The sequence below is a fragment of the Centruroides sculpturatus genome, unplaced genomic scaffold (assembly GCF_000671375.1).
Source record: "Centruroides sculpturatus isolate CEXI.00-Female unplaced genomic scaffold, Cexi_2.0 scaffold326, whole genome shotgun sequence".
NCBI lineage: Eukaryota > Metazoa > Arthropoda > Arachnida > Scorpiones > Buthidae > Centruroides > Centruroides sculpturatus.
In genome coordinates this window covers 28,322-52,247 of record NW_019384563.1, presented here as the reverse complement: position 1 = coordinate 52,247, position 23,926 = coordinate 28,322, and the positions used below count along the sequence as shown (strand labels likewise).

The 23,926-nt window shown below is 30.4% G+C and overlaps 1 protein-coding gene across 2 annotated transcripts in view; it reads right to left on the bottom strand.

The window, feature by feature from the left end:
- The window catches only part of LOC111623994 (ubiquitin carboxyl-terminal hydrolase 34-like), a 133,760-nt gene that overhangs the window by 103,405 nt on the left and 6,429 nt on the right, over nt 1-23,926 (bottom strand). For both annotated transcript variants that reach the window (XM_023366760.1, XM_023366761.1), the window contains exons 2-7: nt 19,690-19,780; nt 16,233-16,671; nt 6,023-6,073; nt 597-746; nt 412-479; nt 78-270 (exon numbers count right to left, since the gene is read on the bottom strand). In XM_023366760.1, coding sequence (XP_023222528.1) covers nt 78-270; nt 412-479; nt 597-746; nt 6,023-6,073; nt 16,233-16,671; nt 19,690-19,780 — 992 coding nt within the window. The remainder of the gene's footprint in view (nt 1-77; nt 271-411; nt 480-596; nt 747-6,022; nt 6,074-16,232; nt 16,672-19,689; nt 19,781-23,926) is intronic.

Sequence of the window (23,926 nt, the reverse complement as noted above, 5' to 3'; positions counted from 1 at the left end):
AATTACAAAATAAATGTATATAAATTTTTATATTCAATGTAGATTATCCTATTATTGCAAAAAAATAAAATACTTACATTTATCTGAGCTATTCCAGCTAATCGCATCGTTAAAGTAGTACTACTGAAATATTTGAAAGCGAGGTCTAATCCTTCTCTATCAAAACTTGCGTGTGCATCTAGCGGATCTTTCACCGCCGTCCACATAAATTCAAACATGTTTCGGCTTCCCGTGATTCTTAAATCCGAATCGGATACTTTACACAAATATCTATAAATAGGCACAATAAAATGCTTTAAACTACAGAATAAATATTTTGAAATTGTGTGTATTTGTATCTATAAACAGATACAAAAAAACAAAATTTCTAAGTTACTTCATAGAGACTTTACAAATAAAAGAAAACAATACCTTATTACACATGATCTAAGAGGAACTAGATGTTGCATTATGGAACCAATATTCATCCATAATTTCAACTAAAAATTGATTTAATCATTAGCAGTCATCATTTAAGCATTATCAATCATCATAATTTGATTAAATCAATTGATTTAATCAAATTATTTATTATAAAATATGCAATATTAACTTACATTAGAAATTACAGCAATCATTGCATGGGCCACAGTCATAGGTAACAGAGTCGGAGATGCATCTTGAAAACAAGTAGTAAATAACTTCAAACCACCTCGTTCACAGAAAAAGCACACATTTCGAAGTAAATAAACAGGAATATCCATATCCTAAATTCAACAAATATTAAGATTTAATTCAAGAATGCATTTTTAAATAAAAATCTTATTTATATTTTAAGAAACAAGTCATAAATTCAATAGAATAAAACTAGTAAATATTATAATATTGTAGGATAATATTCCAAAGTATATGACAATAAATAATAATAATTTATTTTTATGACAACTGCTTTTTGAATTTTATATTTATATGAATTATTGGGCTGTAATTTTCAAGTTGCAGACCTGTAATTCCCACTGTCATTTGTCTGTCCTTCATTATAATAAGTGCAATAATCATTAGGACAAGACGCTTTGAGTACATGTACTTCATTAATATTGAGAACAGAATTAAATATATATAAAAATAGAGACCAGATATGGAAGACTTTGGAACTACAGGCCTCAAGCAATTATATATGAACTTTCTGTCTGAACCAAAAATTGTGTGATTCTGATTTAAAATTTCTTGAGAATGGAATTAAATAGCTGAATGGAATGACTTATCAGATGAATTATGATGTACAGAGACAAGACACCACTAAAATCCCAATCATATATGAAAAGATTAAAGGCCAGAGACCCAAATTAACTATATACAAACTTCCTGTCTGAACCAGAAGGCATGTGGATTATCTTAAATTAAAAGATGGTTAAAAACTGTTGCTAAGCATTGTGATGATGTCACATTAAATAACTGATCATTTATATCTATCTAATCATTAAAATCAGTAACAATGTATGCCTATGGTATAGAACTATCGAATCATTGAATAACCTAATTATCGCATGATGATTAATCTTTTCACTATAGGGCTACTAAATTTTCAGACTTTTTAGATTGGCTACTACAGTATATTTTTGATTATAAGAAGCACCTTTGCCATACTTTTCAAAACCACTAACTGCTCTACTTTTAGACCCTACTGATAAAATGCTCAAATTGATATAAAAAGAAAATTTGTGCAAATGAATGTTCTGTTGAAATTCCATTGTGCTTCTACTTGTACAAAATGTCTTAATATAGTACCTATAGAGTAATAAAATATGTAATTACTGATATCCAGCATGAATTAGATTTAATTAAATGAAAAACAAATGTTTTCCTCTGTTTTTAATGGTCATCATCAGGTTTAGAACTAATAGAATGTGTGTTTTAAAAAAATGAAAATTTAAAACTTTTGAATGTTGTGAAAATACACATATGCTCAATGTTGCATTTAACAAGGTTCTTCAAACTGGATAACAAATTTAAAAAATACCTGGTTTATACAAAATATAAAATCCAAACTTAATTCAAGACCTATTGTAAGTCAAAGCATGCCCTCCACATGGTTGCTAGTGAGTCCATTTCCTTAAAATTAATTGCTGTCCCTCTTTTATATGCTTTGAATATTTCTAGTCTTTCAAGATATTTCAGGTTGGTTGGATCATCTGGGCATCTTCAAATTTAACTTGCACATCATTATCAACAGCAAAAGAAGTTAATATGGTAGTGAAAAGAATCTTCTGAATTGTGTATTTGTGCTCCTTTATCCTCATTTTTAGACCATGAGCAGTAACCCCAATATATTCACATGGATAGTTCAACCTATGATCATGTACAGAGACGGTATAGACTCCCAGGATGCAATTTCTCTCTAATTGGTCCTTGTTATTTCTAGTACTAGAAAAAAATTAGGAGACCTCATGTAAGTGATCCTGTTACTCATAAAGCAGGATATTTCCTTGTAGATGCTGGTAAGGACCTTATTATAAGTAACAAGTAAAAAGGACCCGTCTTCCTATTGTAATGGTTCAGCTGGATGTTCTTGTCATATAATAAGAGCATTGATAAAGTGTGAGGGTATCCATGTTACCTGGCTATGCTTGAAATGTAATCCAGCTTTATTTTCCTATCTTCTGCCATCAAATAATGGGTGTAAGCCCTTCTTACAAGGACCTTAAAGGTGGAGATCTTATAGTTGAAAGGATCATGCAATTTTGCATGGATGAAGAGTGGAGCATGTGACTTTTTACAGAACACCTTTGTTCTCAACCGACCATGTTTTAATGTAATGTCTATGTCAAGAAATTGAACCGAGGTGCAGTTTTGTTGCTCTACCTGCAAAGAAAGGTTGTAAGCATTTTTTATTTAATTAAACCTAATTCATGCTGGTTATCAGTAATTATGTATTTTATCACTTTTTACCAATAGTTTAGAGGCAATCGTACCTGTACCTATTGAATAGTTTCAATCTAGTAAACTGTCTAGAACTGAAACTTTTTTGGCATAGGGAGTTGCGCCCACTCGTTGAGGAGTGAACTACAAATTTTAGACAGTTGCAAAAATTTAGAAAAACTAAGTACGATATATAAAGGAATGTGTTGCATATTTGTTTATAATAATTTGTTGATGTTTGGTGTGTTAAAAAAAAAACACGTAAACTTTAGCTTACACCCATTCAGAGGCTTGTTTTGCATCATATATTATAAAGGAGAGTCATGAAAACTTCTTTGTAAAATGAGGGTCTAAAATTTTTTTTGTTGTAAGGGATCACGGATAAAAAGTTTATGAAATTCTGACTTAGGGCAAACCTTGTTAATATTTCTACAGATAAAGGATGTAAGTATAAAGGATCAAGATGAATGTATGATAATTTTAAGTGAAATACAATAATTTCAAGGAACAGATACGATGATTTTCTCCCATAAGGTTGACAACACTGCGTTGTCTTTAAGTAAGAGAAAATCATGTATGGAAAAGTGAGAAAAGTCAGAACCCTTTTCCATAAGAGAATCAACACACCGTAACTGACAAAAATTTATAATTTCACTAACATTTTCAACATTTCTACAGTATCATCTTCAAGTGCAAGGAAAGAGTCAATATATTAAATATTCTTACCAAAAGAAAATAGATCAAATTTCAGTATTCTTAACAATTTTTTAAAATGTAGAATAAACAAATATCTGTACACATACTCCATATTGTTTAATATTACAGAAAGCCATCATATAAGCCTATCACTGGAAAATACACATTTTGTAAGGAGATAAACAAGAAAAACATCAACGTCATAAATTTCCCACATCAATCTTTTTCCCCAAAGTCCTGCTAAAAACAATACATCTAGAATCCACTGTATCTGTAATAAACAAGTAAACGGCAAGGCTGATTTTTGGGACAAGACTTTGTCTCAGAGACTCAGGGCTCGACGCGATCATTCAATTTTCGGTGAAATTAACCTATCCAATATCAAAATTTCTGTTCGTTGTGTGTCGCCCCAGGTTGAATTTTTGTCAATGCCTAACAAAAATTTCCCGTTTTCAAAAAAATAATCGTGGCTATTGTATCATCCAAAATTATTTTTTTATTTTGCACAAACAAAATAAATATATTAATAAATGTAAAAACAAAAAAAAAATTATTTCAGAAGTTACTTTTAATATACAATTATAACAACTAGCACCATCTAGTTTCCAAAACGTTCCAATGCTGAAACAAGATATCTCAGATCAACTGGTCTAGGTCAGCAGGTTGCGACCAGAGAGGTAAATGGGTTTTTTCAAAGATTCATTTGTCAAAATTCAATTTTGCAACATTTGCATTTCCCAACAATATATGCATGCGCAAATCTCACTTTTGCCTGTTTGTAGAAAGATGTCACCATTTTGTACTTTATTTTGACTCAGTTCTTGATCTCCTGAGTACCTACAAGTCTGATTTTTTTTTGTGCATGCATGATTTGGAAACCTAATACTCTGCCAAACTGTAACTCCTGACATGTCCCCCTTATACCTCTAAAATGTGGACCCATAACAGCACTGCAATTTTATAAACAAGACATACTCTTGTCAATAATGGTATTCACAATAGCAGCTTTTCTTGATAAACCAACTTTTACAATTTTCATAAGTCACAAACACAAAAGCTTCATTTTTCTTTACCTCATTTGCATAGGCATAGGTCTTTTGCAAAATCCAACAGCACAATGGAAAACTGCCTCTCAGCAATATTCACCAAATGTCAAAATTCACCAACAGAGGAATTACTGTCATTTTTGAAATTTACAAAAATGGCATAGTTATTACACTAAAATATTGACTGATATAAGCAGTCCAATAGAAATGAAATGAGGATTACATGTTTTTCTACAGACAAGTTAAAAAAAATTGAAATTTATTTTTTCATGCATCTAAGCTTCAAACATAAAATCCTGCATCTCTTAAGCCTGGTACTCACATGCAGAAATGGATGACGGAAGCCGTCAATGGAAACGATTGCTGTTCCATCGTCTTTCCGTGTCGTGTGTACTCACATGCAGAAATTACCCTACAATTGAAACACACCGTCTGCCAGCCATAAATATAAACAAGCTACTACAGTAGGTAGGCCACGTGCCAGTAGTCGAAAATGGCGTCTACCAAAATTGCTTTGTTATATCAATTAAACTTTTTAAGTTTGCCTTCGATCTTAATCGCAAATAAAAACTCAAAAATTAATAAATTGGATAGGAAAAATATTCTAAATCATCGAAAATTAGGAATATTGAATACTTTTGTCACCAAATTACGATTACTCCATTCTTAACACTTTATGCAGTAAGTAAGTCTGTTTGACATTAATATTTAAATCAGATAGTAATATAGCATATAAATGAAATATATTAGTATATTAGTGTACAAATAAAGCTTTTTATCTTGCTGACTGCCATAGTTCGAATGCTATTGTCCCATGTGATCTTATGATGACATTGCTAAATGGCCTTCCTATTGGTCTAACTTTTGCCGCTCCGCTTTCCACCATGGCAAAAGTTGAAAATTTTCAACTTCATATTCCGTTGGCTTCGACAGCAAAAGTTATGTCATTTTGCCATTCCATCGACAGTTTCTGACATCCGTTGTCGCATGAGAGTACCAGGATTTACAGAGACATGTAAGATCAAATAACTATCAAAAAATAATTAACAAATATCCAAACACTGATTATTCAATAACCTTATTGCTGTACTTAATTCTGATATGTAAGATAAACTTGCTATTTTGTGTATTATTACTGTAATCAAGCGGTCGTCATTGTTTCCATTTTTGTCACTAGAAAACACTGACTTTTCCATGATCATTCCATTGGCATACATGTTAACAGCTCACATTTTGAACAATTTTCCGTTCTAAAAGTGAGAAAGTTTCCCATCATAAATAGCTCTATTTACAACTAAACAGCCTTTCTGATTTATAATTTTACATTTTATGCATTTAGAAAAAAGCACTACAAATTAAGTATTAATTATATAAAAACTTACATTTACATCACAATAATTATTTAATGTAGATACTTCTTCTTGAGAAACTTCCTACAAGAAAATAAAAGTAAATATTAACTTTAAATGTTTAAAATTTAATGTATTTATTCTATTTATTCATTCTTGTTTATTAAGCTGATATAAAACTTCTCTATTAACAGCAATATATAAGTGTATCAAAGAACAGCATATTCTACAAATGACACATACAAACACCAAGCTTGCTCATATGATACGATCAAAAACAATATGTATGGCTAGTAGAGTTAGAGAAAGCCCTCACTGATGAGTCAAAGAAAACAGGATTGCCATTTTGTCAAATTGCCTGTCATCTGGATAATTCTGACCTGACTGTAGAGGTGTTGGGGATAATGGATACATTAGAACACACACTTGTATGTGGCAGGCAGGCTCTGGTCATACCAGACAGACCATCAGGAGAGATGACTATATAATCACAAGCAAGCACCAATAGCTACAACAGCATCTTTGTCCACCATCCAATAGATGCAAACCTTGCTATAGAACCCTGTACCATTGGTAGACTAGACTAGAAGAGGCAAATTTGCATGCACGACAACCGTTACATATTCTGCCATTAGCTTTGTTTTCAGCAGTGCCTTGACATAGTAGCATGGCCTGTTACAGACTGTCTTCAGCAACAATCCTGGTTCTGTTTGGGAACAAATGACAACCACGTTACTGTGAAAAACCACTCATGAATGCTTCAATCCTGCCTTTATTGTCAATTGGCACACCATCCCCACTGCTGGTATTCTGGACTACAGAGCCATCTTGTATGGCAATTAGCCACTCCTAGTATTGGTGCAAGGAATATTGAGGAACAGCAGTACATTCAAGAAGTCTTGTGTTCTCAAGTGTTGCCTTTCATGAGTGTTGCAAACAGCTATTTTCTAGCAAGATAATCACTAGCTACACAGAGCTAGGTTTCCTACGAAGTCTCAGTCACATTGCACAATTGCTTGGCTTGAACAGTCTGCAGATTTATGCCTCAAATATTTGTAGAGCCACATGGGATGCCATCTCTCAGTCATGTATAAGGAATCTGAAACAGCAGTTGCAATATCTGTGGACAAATCTGTCATAGGAGAGCATAGTGTTTACATACCTCTATGGTCAAATGTATTGCCACATATCCAGCAAGAGTCAACAAAGTACTAAAAATTCCTTTAAATTGTACCACTGTTTCACAGGAAATTGTCTCTTTGCTATGATATTATAATTACAGGTAGCCCTCAGTTTACGCCACAGTTCTGTTTCTACAAAAGCTGGCACAAATCAAATTGGTGTAAAATGAAATTTTACAGTGAGGTATAGGGTTAGGTTCTACATAAGCAAACAATTTTGTTTATTAATACAATATAATACAAAATACATATAAATTTTTAATTTTTAAAATGTATTTTATCATAAAATAAAGTGAAATGTTTTTATTAAAAAATTTTAGTTTCGGATCTCTTACATTTTCTGGAAAAAAGTATCCATCTTTAATTGTTTACATTTTTGTTTTCTTTCATCGAGAATTTCAGAATATGGTCGAATGGATGTGATGATGCTCCTTTTTACATTTGCACTTCGCTCCCAATTATTGTCTAATTCACAAAGTTCTTCCGTCAAACTTTCCATAGTTGAAAGGATACGCTAACCCGAAATAGAGCTACAGACAAGCGGAGACGCTGGTTGGTTGATCGCCAGCCACCATAGCACATATATAAGATCAGTTTGGGCAAAAAAATTGAAGTTGGTTTCATCTTGCTAAGGAGAGTTAGATATCGTCTGACCAACGAGAAGTAGATTTCGTCTCATTAACGATAATTTGTGATTGCCGGAAGTGCTACTGCATCATAAGGTATTTTCCTGAACAAACTGATATGGGATACAAACTATTCGCATTCATTAGTGCTCTGATTCAAACGACATTTATTGGACTATTAAGTTTAATAAGTTGACTCGTGGGAACTTAAATGTTTAGTATTTTAATATTAATTTAATGCAAATGTATACATACCCAATAATATTAAACAGAAAAAATATTTATTCAATAAAAATCTTTGTTTTAGTGAATGTACAATGTTGTGGCTCAGTAAATACTGTACATCAATACTGAAACAAAAATCAGTCTGACATAGGGAAAATCGGGGAATTACACCACAAAACAGCGAATCGGCATAAATTAAGCTGGCGTAAACCGAGGGCTACCTGTACCTATCACCATTGTTATTACACTCACATTAATAAAAACTTATTCAATTCAAATGACTAATCTCTGGTGCAGTTGTATAAATTTTTAAAAAAATATTTAAAGTATGAATATAAAAGTATTAAAAAATTTAAAATATAATAGTAGTATGTAGATGACTCAGCTACTAACAAAACTTAAAAAAAATATTGATTTATCATCTTCAGACTTAAAATTACTTTAACATCAACTCATTGTCTTTGGATAAAACAATAAAAGTTTGCTCTTTTGCCTAAAGACAATAAGTTAAATTTATTGAAAATATTAATAAAATTACAAGTAAATGAAATTCATTGACAATTTCAATTTAAAAGTTATTTGTATTGGGCCTTTAGATTAATTAACTAACTTCATATTCGCATATTCTTTTAAACTTCCTGCACTTAAAAACAGTCTGTTTCTAATTATGAAATATATTCATTTAAGGAGTTGGAGTTGGAAAATATTTTGCAGATGTCAACTTCTTAGACCACCAACTCCTGCTGACAGACTCCCCACCCCTATAAAAGCTAGTTATATCAAGAAAATTAATTTTAATTATCTCCACTGAAATAATTTTAACAGTAGTTTCCATACAAATTACCTTTCAATGTAATTAAAAAACAATCAATCAATCTCTTCCAAGTAAAAACTTTATCTTCATTAACAATAATTAAATCAATGTATGCACTTTTATTAATGTAAAGGTCTGCTATGAAAATCAGACATAAAATTCGCATTTGATATCCACTTTAACTGAGTAAAGCAAATGTATTTTATTCTAATACATATGGAAACAATTCAATCTCTTCCAAATGTTTTTTAGTAAAATCTGAGATCTTTCTTTGAACAAATTTTCATCAAATTTTATCTTACATTTGTGACATTGTATCTTTATATTTGCATACACATTGCTAAATTATTAGGTTCTCTACAACAAAAACATTTTAGAGATTTAGGTTGACCAATCTTTATTAATCAACCTTGACCAGTATTAATACCATCTTGAGCATTGTTTTTGCAATCTCTAAGATTACATTTATGCAATCCAACCTTATTTACTTGACTTGCATTAACCATGCAAACAAAAGTTGTATCTTTTGCTATGGTTTCCATAGCAATGTTCCACAGCTTTGTTGAGCAATCTTTATGGGTGGAAATAAAGGCTAAAGCAATTGTCTGAAAGCAACTTTCTTTGTGTCTGTTAGCTAAATAACACACACACAAACTTGTCTCATAGATCATCACTGAGAAAAACTTCAAATTCACATTTCCTTGCTAGATGATGCAGTTCCACAATGTATGCCACAATAGATTCATCCTTTTCCTGACTCAATAAAACTTGCTGCCAAATCTTTCTGCAATTACTAAGGGTTTCAATTCATAATAGTTCTGTAACAACTGCTTCAGTTCAGCATCAGACCTTGTGTTTTGTGTGTCTGGTGCTGTCAAATTTCTGATAATCCCATATATTGCTAAACAGACTAGTCACTGAAGTAGCCACCTGAATAACCTTAGATCTTATTTATCAATCCGATTGTTCCAAGTAATAGTCCAAGCCTTCAACTTTAAATCAAAATTCTCTTACACTGCTAATGAGTCCTAATTCTAACCATGGTATTCCAAGTGTTCAAACAGTTTATTGACCTCCAACAAATTCATTTAATGGCCAAGTCATAATATAAATATTCAAATAATAAACAACATTTGCTGAAAAACATTCTAGATTTAAGTAAATATGCAATTAAATTGCTACATTCAACAATCTCTACTTTAGGGCCCATCAGACCTAATGCACAGTGTGATCGTAAGTCACTCCACAGTGGGCCACACCCTGCATGGCTCAGCCCAGTGTTGATATACAGTAGAACCTTGCTTAACAAGCATAATTTGTTCCAGAATCTTACTCATAATGCGAAACACTTATTAAGCGAAACAAGTTTTCCCATATAAATTAACATAAAATATAATAATGCATTCCACGCCAAAAAAATATTCAAATATTTTACATATAACATTTATTCAAAGAAAATTATACAATATACATCGTTAAGGGGCATAAATCATCATCCTCTTTTCTTTTAGTATGGAATAAACCAAACTGGAATGCGAATTTGATTTGCAGAAAACAAAAAATAAAAAAAAAAAAATCACAGATAATGTCTGATAAACATGCCAAACAATATGCCAAATTCTTGGGCTATGCAAAGGCTATAATTAAATATTAGAAATTATTTAATTTTACTAAAGGTGGACAGTTATGCTGCCATCCTGTAATAAATTTAATGACCAATTCCAAATTAAATTCCAGAAATGTTTAAATTAAAAATTAATTATTTATAATTATTTTTATATGAGATGGCAGCATAACTGCCTACTTCTAGTCAAATTAATTAATTTCTAATATTTAATTATAGCTTTTACATAGCCCAAGAATTTGGCATATCTTTTGGTGTGTTTATTATATAACGAGCTATGACTGTTGATGTTTATATGTAATATGTGTGAACACAAGTTTGGAAAAATGTGTGATCACAAGCAACACTAAGATGCTAGCATAATGAGTGCTAAACACAGACTGATGGAGCATGCACACAATCCAGGACTTCCCCTCTCCTCATCACTTGTTATGTGAAACATCACTCGTTAAGCGAGTCGGGTTTTACAATTTGTTTTTGCTCATTATGAAAATCACTCGTTATATGAGGTGCTCATTAAGCGAGGTATCACTGTATCTTACTATAACTGTTTCCATGGGTAGTCTGTCTGTGATGTCATTACTTTGTTCCTGGAAACTTCTTCCATTTCTCAGTCCACTGCATAAAAACTTTACAACACCACCATACAATAAATGGGTAAAATGAAGATCTTGTAGGCTAATTTCCCAAAACTGAAGATCATAACAAAATTAGCACAAAATATCCATAGCACCAGTTTTATACATATCTGTACCGTGGATTTAAGAGTTACAACAAAAACAATAGTAAAAAAACTTAAAACTTTAAAATCAAATCTTGGTGACAGTATTTACATTAAAACATATAAATAAAATTTACATGAAGCTAAAAAATTGTCTTCTTGTTCCATCATTACAAAACACCAATAACTTCCAAAAACAATTTTCAGTTACAGAGACAATCTTTTATTTGAGACATAGCTTCAAATAAAAGATTGTAAAAGTATACAATCTTCCTGTGTGTCAAAACCAAACTGGACTTAGACAAAGAATGTGTATGTAAAATACAGGGTAAATATGAATGGAAACAAAAGTATTTTCTGAAGTTTCTACTAAGATTAAACAAAAAATTGAACAAATTTCTTTCTTTTCACTTGCTGAAAAATTTTCTAAGTTTCCTCTAGAGTAGTAGTCCGTCGTGATGACATTCACTTAGTCACAAGGTTCACTATCAAGATTCTAAAAGTAGCAGATACTCTTCACTGGTGCACATAGGATCAGATAGATATGTAAATTAAATGTGTCTTAATGTCAAGTGTGTAAATTTGGTCTTATTTATTAAAGTTTACTAATTGTTAATATACTTTGCTTCCTTGTTCAATATTAGACACTTATTGATCATATTAAATGTAATTTGTGTGACCTTAATCACATATATTACATTTTACAAATAGCTTATAAACTCATTAATACCAATTATGAAATTATTTAACTAATAAACTAATTATTTAACTATGTTTTAACTAATAAAAATTAATAATTGAAGTATAATACATGTAGCGTTCCATCCACTTCTCTCAAGTCCATCTTAGATGGGATATTTTGTGAGAAAAATTTGATGGCAATAAGTAAGTAAGTTAGTTCCAGCTTTCAGAGATTTTTACCTTAGGACAGTTCTTTCTCTCACAGATTTTACTGTGCATTCCAATCATCCATTTCATTTTAAATAACCGGCAACTCATTTATATACTTGAAGGCTACAATAATAAGCAAATAAAGGTAATTCTATTAAACTTAAAACTCTGCACATTCTTCTGCAATTATGGAACCTGTAGGAACCTCTCCTTAGAAGAAGATCCATTACATTTAAAATAAAATGAGCATATTGCTGGGTGGACAAAATTATGGGAGATTTTTTATTACTTTTTTTCTTGTATCCACCAATGAGAGAACTACAGTGGCTTAAGCCCTCTCCCACTGGCATTAAAAAAAAACAATTAAAATTTCTTCAAACTTCAAAACGTTGCTTTTAAAAACATTCAAGATAGAAAACAGTTTTTCTGACCATCTGCAATACAACTGAAATGCATATGTTAAGAATAGGTACTTAATTATTCAAATATTGTTAATTTTTGAATTAGCCCTGCCTTTTAGCTTTGGGATCTGCCACTTGCTTCTCTTAAATATATCCTAAGTTAGATGTAATGTTAAACTACAATTATAGTAAGATAGAAAGTGGGATGTAAACTTTTATAATTACTATAGTTATCCTTCAAATAATTGTTGATAGCCATTGGCTCAGCTCCCATTTAAATAAAGACAGATGTATCTCTAAATGTGGTGTTTAAATTAGAAAACATTATTATTAACTTTCCATTGGCCTTTTGTGTTTTTACTAGTACTTATTTTATATTTTTTTAGAATAATATTTTTTACAATATATAGAATATATTTTAAAACCTATATTTATTAATTTGTTCTTTATTCAAACATTTTGTTCAGTTTTTGTATGGATCTAAAAATGAAACTGTAAAAGTTCAAAACAACATTTAATCAAAATAAAATTTGGACTCCAACAATTGATAAGAGTGGGTGGAAAGTAATTTGGCATTGAAAAGTTGCTGAAATTTCCATGTTTCTAGGTAAAGATAATGAAAATTACAGGGCTCATAAGTAAGTCAAAAGTAGTGAGAAAAGTGAATTTTTTGACAGAAAGAATGAGTAAAATGTGACCAAAAAGTGAGAAACCTTTCTGTAAAAAAATAGACAGCAACTGGTATATGCAATTGCAATGCATTAATTCTTTTATTTTCACTGTAATTTCTTCTAGTTATCTGTATTATTTGTATCCAAACAAATACATCTGAGATGTGAAATACATCTGAGATGTGGCATAAAACTGAATTAGCTCTATGGGAATCCCCCATGAACTTTGACATATCTATCCAGAAGTTTTGCCAGTACCTCACTGATAACAACAAAGGCTTAAGTTTAAAAATTTGAGTTTTCAACATACAATAGTTTTTTTTTTTTTTTATATATATGCAAGCATCTACAGTTCCAGATGAAGAAAACGAAGGAGAAGAAGAAACAATTTTTTTTGACAATTTTTGCACTTTTCAATTGCTTATATTTCAGCAACCACTTTATAGAAAATTTTGAAATTTTGCACACTACCTAAGAAAACAATTTTCTTTCGAACCAGATATTCAGAATTACTTTCAGTGTTTGAGGGAAAAGAAACTGACCCATGAAAATTGGAAACTTATTCCAGTATATATATATATATATAGTCAGTCAGTGACTTTTTTAACTTGGTGGGGAGTCACTGCCCGTGACTCATGACATGATCAATAATGGTGTGTTTCTACTAGTGATGGAATCATGCCAAAATTTCTCTTGATTTCAATTCTGCAACTTCCAATTCCAATTCTTTTGAATATATTTTAAACTTAGTGATTTACATTACAAGCATGGTATATTCATTAATTAATAAACATCAAGCTTAAGAACAGAAAATGATTGGAAAATCCAGAATCAATCTTTCAAAAGAAAGCCGAAAATTCTCTATTTGTGTGTGTACATACATGCTTTTATTGTGTACTATGAAATAAATATGTAATCATACTTCAGCAAAAGTTATTATTATAACACTACTCTCAAATAAATTACAGTTAATTCTCTTTCACTCAGAGAATTATCCCATCACATCATTTATGGTCAAAATGACAACTGGTGCAGCTACTTAGGGCATTTAAAGAAAAAAAATCTTTCACTCACCGTTGACATATTTCTATTGATAATTCCTTTTCTCCAATTTATTCAGTAAAAAAACATTGTTCAGATGATTCTTTCGTAACTTTATCCTTTTCCATTGTAGAAACTTTTTTCACATTCTTCACACATTCTTATGATTTTTGAATTTATTGGTACCTTTTTCAGGGCTGAAAGTACAATATCTGGATCTTTCCAAACTAAAACACATCCCACTCCTGGATAAAACTTACTCATATGCTGAATAAACAGGTCAAACCATTCTCCTAGTTTTTTTCCTTTTGCTCACAACAATCTTGTTGATTTCGACAACCTTTCTAGGGCCATCCAATTTTCATTCCAGTAAAATTACACTATGAAACAATCATAATGTGTTGTATGAAATTTGCCCAGTCAACAGCTGTTCAACTACTCACACCCAGATCCATACAGGTGATGCTCAACATACATTCTATACAAATTAGATGTCAAATAAACAAAAAAGTAGCTTTCCCAGAAATTTTCCCAAATTTACATTTAAAAATTACTTGAAATGACAAACTGTTCATCTTGCATTTATGATATCTAAAAGAAACAGAATGATGATCTTTCAATAATTTAATTTACAACTGATGAAATTCTTATGTCAGAATTAAATTCAGGATATTCCAATACTAAAAAATGAATAAAGTCCCTTGAAGTACACTTTTGCCAAGAAAATTGTTGATGTTTTCCAAACTCCGCCATTACAACAATAAACGACAAAATATAAAATGTAAACTTCGAAAACAATGATTCAAACAACAATATATAACTTTTTGAACCTGAATAATTAAATTACTCTTAACAAAGTTATAAAATGTTAGGAAATTAATCTAGATCTGAAATGACATTAGAAATCTTGTAAACTAAAGATGACGACACTTAGATTAACTTTCAAAGCATGCATGTTGTTGCGATTCCAGAAGTGATACCATACAGGCTACCTAGATGCACTTCTACCTTTTGTTTACTTTATGCTCTCTACCTTTTGGGCAATTATGATTATTTTTTAGACACAAATATATTTTATTAGATGATATGATGGTTTCTAACTCACTTAATTCCAGCCATATTGATAAATTACTTAATAATTTGATGTTATTTCAGATTTCAAGCATTATCTTATTTTCATTCAATCTGTTAATCTCATTATTGTTGATCTCAATATACAGATTCAAATATATCTTCAAATTGTTGCAATTACTAATGAAAAAAATCCAGTAATAAGTTCTGTAACTTTCCCAGCAAAAAAGTTAAAAATTGTGGCACCATCTGTTATGATATTTTATTTTAAAAACTTTTTATATTATTATAAAATGACAAAAACTGTTGAGGGTAGAGACAAGTTTTATAAAAAATTTAAAATGCTAATAAGTAAAATCTTCATTGAATCCTTCCCCACTCAAGATATGACACATGACCTCCCTCTATTTCCTTACCCCAATCTTTAACCATCAAAATTTAATAATATTGATCCCCTAATATACAAACCTCCCTGCAAAATTTCAGAAGTTTTCAACAAAAAGCACGGGAGTTATTAAAATTCAAACTGGGCAAAAAAAATTGTGACTGCCCCCACATACCAACATACATACATACAGAAAAAAACCCCTAAACTTTTTTGCATTTCTCAATATTTCAATGTCCCAAGACCAAATATATAAAAATCATTTTTTTTACTAATCACCATACTTTCCCTGCTAATATATACAAAACAGCCAAGAAAGTAAAAATATGTAGTAACTAATTTTTACCGATAAAAATTATATCTGCTTAAAAATATTGTTTAGTTACAAATTTGTTTTAATAATTTGTCATTAACATTAGAATATGCAAGTTATAAAACACGAAAACAAATTCAAAAAGTTAAGATTTATAAATGTGACAGAAATAATAATTCAAATCTTTATCAAATTAAATCTTAAAATTTTTAAACTAAATTTCATTGTAATATATTAAAAACTATAACTAGAAATATTCTAAAAACAAAATATTCTCACCTCAAGTTTGGAATGAACACTGTGTTTGAATGCAACATATAAAGGAAAATTAAGAAGGAATACTTTTGCCGAAAAATGTAATAATTTTTCTTTATCTTCCAACGACCAAGACTCGGACAAATTTATTTCTTCCTTTTTGACATCATCATTATCACTTTTTTCATTAACTAACTTTGGTAAATCGATGACAAAATCTTTATTCTGTGAGATCTTCCTTTCTACATTTGTAGAATCTTTGTCGTTAAGCAGATCTTTATGACAGTTTTCTATTAAATGATCATCAATTTTTGATTCTTCATCACATTTTTCTCTTTCACTTTCACTTTTCAATTCTTCTAATAATTTCTGAAGAACTTCTAATACACTTAAAATAAGTCCTTGTATAACAGAATTAAATCTGTCAAAGTTTTTTGGATCTTTATAACAGCAAGTGCACTGCCTACACAAAATAAAAATGTTCGTAATGAAATATATAATTTACAATCAAATATATAAAATACAGAATTAAATTACAATATTAATGCTTTAAATTAAAAGTTGCAATAAATGAATAAAAGCAAGTTTAGACTATCCATATAGTTAACACTAGAATGGTCATAGCATGCTCTGCTTATTGAAATAAATGTTGGAAATGTTTAGTGCACTCACTTTTATCTATCTGTGTTAACGTGTTTTTGTTAACTCATTCTGTTTGTTTAGCAGCAAAATGTATTGGCTCATCATAAAAGCAATTCCAGTGAGCAATTATTAGCAGAACTTGAAAACTTACATGATCAATCCAATATTGATTATTCTATCTCAGATGTGAAGCTAATCAGTGAACGTAAAAACTGATGAAGACAAAGTTAGTATGAATGAAATTTTATATATAAGAAACATAGCAAATATGCATGGCTTTCAGAAAAGCTGGTTATCTCAATTATCTCCTCTACAAACTTGAATGCCTCTGACACCCACCCATCTTAGATGCAATAAGTGCAATGGCTAAAAATTACAGTTTGTTCCAGCCATACACCAAAAGTACAGTATACATCAATTGGTTGTAAAATGAACAAACATTTCACATCAATTAGTAAAGTCACCACCTTAACTAGTATATCTTTAGCTTAGTAGGTCTGTGATCAGTGTTAAATCCTGTTGAATCATCCCCACATTATTAAAGAACATAACTTTATTTCATAGCTCAAAAACTGGAATACAATATACAGTCGATTCCACTTTAATTGGGACTAATTCATTTAGCCCAATTAAGTTTGTTTAATTGGGGAAGCAACTTCCCCAATTAAACAAACTAATAATAAATTCTAAAATATGTAATATGTAGTTAAATAAATAAGTAGATAAAAAAATAATTAGGTACCTAAAATATTTTACTATAAATTTGCCAGACTCACGACGATAGATAACTGATTCGCATCACGCTAGTGTTGCCAAATGTTAGTAGTGACATACACAAGGGTTGACTGTTCGATCAGGAATGGATTGATCCTTTCTCCCTTTTTAGTTAAAACATGTCCAAGTTTGTCCAAAAGTCACTTTAAGGCCTTTCTTTGAGCACAGTTTCTTTTACCAGGAGATGGGCCACTTTGCCGGGAGTGTCTATAGAATCCACCATCTCCAGATGCTGGTCCCAACAATCGAATGGCTGCTGTCCAAGTCTAAATGTAATCATGCACACAACACCTTCCAAGGGAACTCTAGCTCTGTCTTCCAACTTCAGTTGAGACCTCAAAAAATTGTCCAGGAGTCTTTGTCACTTTGAAAGGGATCGTTTGGTCCAATCCAGAACAGGATGCCGGTGTGATCTGTCCCACTATGCAGACCTCCCCCTCCAGAAAAAAAACAATCCACCAGAGCTAAAGACAAAATTGCTTTGTTCCCCCAACTGTTAGGTCTACAAGTCATTAGTGTACATACTGTTGACATATTTTAAGGCTCTTCTGAAAGTATATCAAAAACTGCTAAATTCATTTTTCTACTACTCTCAATTAAGCAAAAAGTTGTTCCAATTAAGCATTTAAATTATGTATTAATTTATTAGTTTAGTTTCCGTTCTTTGAGATTTGGCCCAATTAAACGCTGTCACAACTAACCGGTGGCCTAATTAAGCGGAACCAAAACTGTCTTTATTAGTTCAACAAAAATGACAAGGTTATAAACCTAAAACTTGCAAACTTCAGAATATGGAAGCAGTTATTGGGATCATTGGGCATACAACCTACAACAGAATAATTAGAAACTTTCCAGTTTTATAATATAAACAAACAGAAATGAAAGTAAATAAATTTCTATTTTTATTCCTATTTGTCATTTTATCCCATATTTTCCTGCAATTTTTTAAATGCAAAAAATTTTTACAAAGTTAAATATTTGAAATGGTCCATGGAATGTTGTGTGTATTCTGCATTCTAAATAAGAGATTTTTTTTGAAAGAGCTGATGATGGGTTAAAATAAAGACTAAAAACATCTCTCTTAATTACATTCTTAGTTTCCTTAATTAGTATTATTTTTGTTTTTTCTTTTTATTTATTTAAAACCTTACTTATTAAATAAATGTTAATTGTTAAATAATCTATTTCTTATTAGGAAAAACACAAATAGTTTTTTTATTTCATTAAATGTTTTACACGATTTCTGCATCCCATCATCAGACCCAGAATATTTAAATCTTAAGTTAGAACAAGAATTGTCATATAATTACAGGACAGACAAAAAGTTGCAAGTATCAAGTCTGCACAAATCATGATATTGGCATGACAAAAACTCCCACTAAATGGTGTGTGACTAGGCAAAGTATCATACATCCATTGCAAGCCCTGTTGCAATAGATGTATGATACTTTGCCCCTTATGCTGTACAGATATACTTTCAAATAGTTGTATACACCTAGTCTTTCAATTATACATGAAAATGTTATATTTGCAATTTAGCAGCATTATTCCTCATATAAAACACTTTTATATGAGGAAAAGCTCAAAATACATTGGTTTGAATAAGTTCAGAAGACACTCATTCACACAAATAATTAAGGTTCTCCCATAAGCAAGCAGAGAGAAATTTTTCTCCTCCCTTACAGTTGACTCATTGATGCTTATGACCTGCCTCCCTGATGACAATATACTTCCATTGAGCATTCTGAAGAAATTCTAAATCTCAAATGATTATTTAACACAATAGAAACATACAAATGTTCTCATTCAAAATTTGCAGGTCTGATGATGGAATGGAAAAGTCTCAAAAAATATTTAAGCAAATAAAAGCAGAGACTCCAACAATCATCTTAGAATTTGTGTTTCTTCTCATAATGCATGGAGTTGACATATTCTGAAACATTTCTTTTTAACACTAATAAGTAATCTGATAAAAATGCAATAAGTGAAATTAATAATTCAAAGACTACCTTTAAAATTTTAACTTAGAGAACAGAGAAACATTTTCAAAAATACTTTTAATTACCTTTGAGTCCAAGCTTGAACATAACTACATAATATTGATATTTCTGGTTTTGACAGAGGTTGCAGTTGTGACTTCTGAGTTTCACTTTCATCTAAAATATAATTAAATTAAAAGTAAATTTATTTAAATTTAAGTATAACTTATAAATCATCATAATTATTAAATTAATTTATATGATTATAACAACACTTTATAACACTTTGAAATGATTTATATACATTCAGTATCAGCCACACATAATTAGCTGAAAAAGCTAATACTGAACATGTAATATATACATACATAGATAAACTATCAAATATTTGATAGTTATTATATAACTGTGAATCAGATCAAGTTCAAAGTTATATAACAGTAATTTAACAAAAATCCCAACCACTGCTAGCGTCACTCTCCATCAGCCCAACCTTGCTTGTTTTGCCCAGTTATTCAAAAATTTTTTGATGATGTGTTGCTTTCCAGTATCATCATTTGTATTTTGTTTCTTTTATACTAGAAAAAAGCATTGTGACAATTTTAAGCTAAGTGTATATATATGATAGGTAAGTTGTAAAATGATGTAAAATTCTATGTAGACAGTACAAAGTACAGAAATAAAAATTCAAGAACACAGATCAAATGATTCTGAAGGTAGAAAGACAATGGCATTATCAAAGGAAACACTAAATATACACACTGGATCCAAATGAAAAGAAATATCCTCTACGGATGGCATAAGCACTGTCTTCCAACATTAAGTCTATGCAAAAGAATATATGCCTGTCGTCATATATTCCTGATTGTTTTTCTAAAACAAATGTGTCATAAACATGAAAATAATAAGTTATATCACATTCATTTACTGGTAATCTGTGGTATAAGTGCTAATTATATTCAAGAGATGAGAAGCTTCATTCATGAATCTATATAGACAATAAACAAATCCCTTCACAAATAAAAGTCCTTTCTAAGAATTGTTTGTGCCAGAATCTAAGAATTTATAAAATTCCCTCAAAGAGGCAAATTATTAAAGTGCACAAGACCTAAAAATGATATGTAGGAAGCATGTACAGAATCTTAAAAAACAGAATCAATAAGCAAACTCAGATATAAAAAGGAAATCAATTGCTACATTACCACAAGAAATACTTAGTAACACAAAAGCACAATTAAAATGGAATAAATTTATGCTGATAACAACCAATACCAAGAACCTACACAAATGAATTGCTAAGAAGCTACTAATAGCTACATGTTGCAATCAGATTATAAACAACTGAAAAGAAGGATACCTCAGAAATTTTTACTAGCCAGGTGGAATGTAGTAGCAGCTGGATGGATCAAACAATAAAAATATTGTGCAATATTATGAAATTCTCTCTTACATTGTAAAGACAACACCTTCTCTACAAAATGCACATATATATATTTTCTATAAATCTTCTAATTTTCAGACAGTTTTTCTATATTGTTCTATTCATACATATTTCTCCCTTAATGTCTTTGTCCTCATCCATTTTTCATTACCTTCTTCCCAGGCATGGGTGCCTGCAGAGGGGCATATGGAGCACTTGCTCTCCCCTGGATCAAATAAAAATTCCACAAATTATAATCATAAAAATGATTGAATTACATAGCCTTACACCTTTGATCATGAAATATTTTTTTTCTTTTTGTACTAATGCAATACATTAGTACAAAAAGACAAAGTATTCCATGATCAAGGACAAAGATTATAGAATACAAAGGTCTTTTTGTATTCTATAATCTACTTGTGAAAAATATCCAAAATAATTAAATAAAGATTTACTGATGTATTATTTGTCTCTAAGCTTTGCTCCCTGGAAAATTTTCTGCAGACACCCATGTTTCCAGATCTTTCTTGGTCTAACTCTTCCAAGGCCTTCATTGGCATTTGTATTCTCATATAACCACATCATTTTAACTGTCTATTTTTTCATCAACTGATTTCTTTATGTACATCACTTCTTTAAATTTTTTCATTTTTTATTTTGTGCATGAATAATAAGCTACATAATCTTGTCAGTGCATCCATTTCAGCTGTACTTAGCCAGATTCCTTTAATCTTTTTGATATTTCCTGCATTTTAGCTCTATGTAATACAAACTCTCACTATAATTTTTTTATATATATTCCATTTTTTCTTTCTTTTTTTTGAGATGGCATTCTATTAGATTCCTTGGTGCCTTTCCTTGTTTTTTTCTGTTTCCTATTGCTCAATTCTCTCTCCCATCTTGGTTTCAATTCCAAAATATTTGTAATATTCACATACTCTATTTTACATTCTCCACTTTGATACTACAATATACAGTAATACCCCAAACTTACGCGATAGGTGGGACCAAGCGATAACCATGTAAGTCGAATTCGCGTAAGTCGGGTATAATTTCGCAATTTGTGTAAAATCCAAGTCAGATGTACGTAAGCTAATAAATGTTCTTGTTAATCTTATCTTGTCTTTTGATTCGTTCACGGTTACAAGAAATCACCACATAGTCTCTCAAATCTCCCTAGATATAATAAACACAGAAATAAATAACACAAAATAAATTGTAGCTATGTGTTGATTCCGTGCGACACGTCTGAACATGTAAGCTGAACAATAGTGTGGGGGGAGTGAGTAATCAAAAGCTGCGTGGCCCTCAAACATAAGACAAATCAACGAGATCTGAAAGTCATGTAACTCCGGGTCCACGTAAGTTGGGGTAGCATAAGTCAAGGTATTACTGTACTTACATCACACAAATTGTATTTCCATAGTGAAGTTTTCTAAGATCTGGCTCTCAAATATTAATTATTAATTCAAATTCACACAGATCTCCAGATAAATTTGGGATTTCAATGGGTAGCCCCCTATCTTCAAAAAAAAGGGGTTCTAATGGAGGGGTTTGCACAGATCTCCAGATAGGGAAAACACCTTCTGGAGATCTGTGCAAATTAATAGTTAGAAAATTGTATTTCCATATTCATAGATAATCCATGTATACTTATATTGAAGAGCATTTAAGAGAGGTTATAAAGAAGGCAAAACCTATACGGTTAATTAAGTTTCTCTACAATTGGGTAACTGATGATTGTATTGTTGATTTGATATCTTCACTATCATGCTTATTAGTTTCTTTTTAAAATAAAAAACAAAAAGGATGTTGTTTTCTGACTTAACTTTAAAGCATAATTTAATAAATATAAAATTCTATTTACATGGTGGTTTTCTAAAAATGAAAATTGAAAATGTCCAGAATAATTCTTACTGTTAGTGCCAATAAAATTCCAAGATGGATGGTAAAATTCCAAGTAGATGATAGCAAATTGCAAATAGTCCACTTACAAAGGAATTTCATCATAAGCCAATCATAAAAATTACAGATAAAGCATAGACGATTACAAGATAAAAGAGTAAAGTAACTACTTAAAAACAGAAAAAATTATTATTACATGCAATAAAATAATAAAAATAGCCACTCTCCACCATTTATAAGGATATAGCAAAATTTCACACATTCTAATAATAAACAACTAGAATATGGAAATTGTTTTGTAGAGTATATGGCAAATATAGCAAACAGGTGATGTCTATAATTATCCTAATTGTTTTTATTTTTTTTTATTTTTACAACCTTATCAGTAAATTTTCTTCTTTTTAGATTTAAATTTATTAGTCTTGTTATTTTTATTAAAAAACGCAACTTTGATCGCTATTTCCGACTGGCTTCCTCTTAACCCATAAGTACCCATAAGACTTTTTTAATAGTAACTACAGTTGTAATAATTCATTTTCCAGAAGATAAGCACTGCATTTGACAGAAAAGAGTATTCCATACTTCAATATAACTAATAACTTTCTGGACATGATCAACTCAGCAACAGAAATTATAACCGAAACATCTAAGATTTCATAAATAATCACAATTTTCTTGTAATTTAAGATAATATTTAACATAAAACGTACATGAAATTATTATTACATTTCATTAATAATTAATATAGTAACTATTTGTTAGTTTAAAAGATTTCTTAGTTTTTCAAAATGAACTTTATCTTCTCAAATTATAATTTTACAGTTTTATATTTTTAATATAGTATATGAAATTTAATTAAAAGGAATCCTGTATATAATTACAAAGTTTTTTGTTTGACATCTTTTCTGTTTGAATATACTTACAAAAGTTGCAATGTTGTCAATTGTCACTATCAATTGTCAAAATACTGGTACATAAATAAATCATACCACTAACTC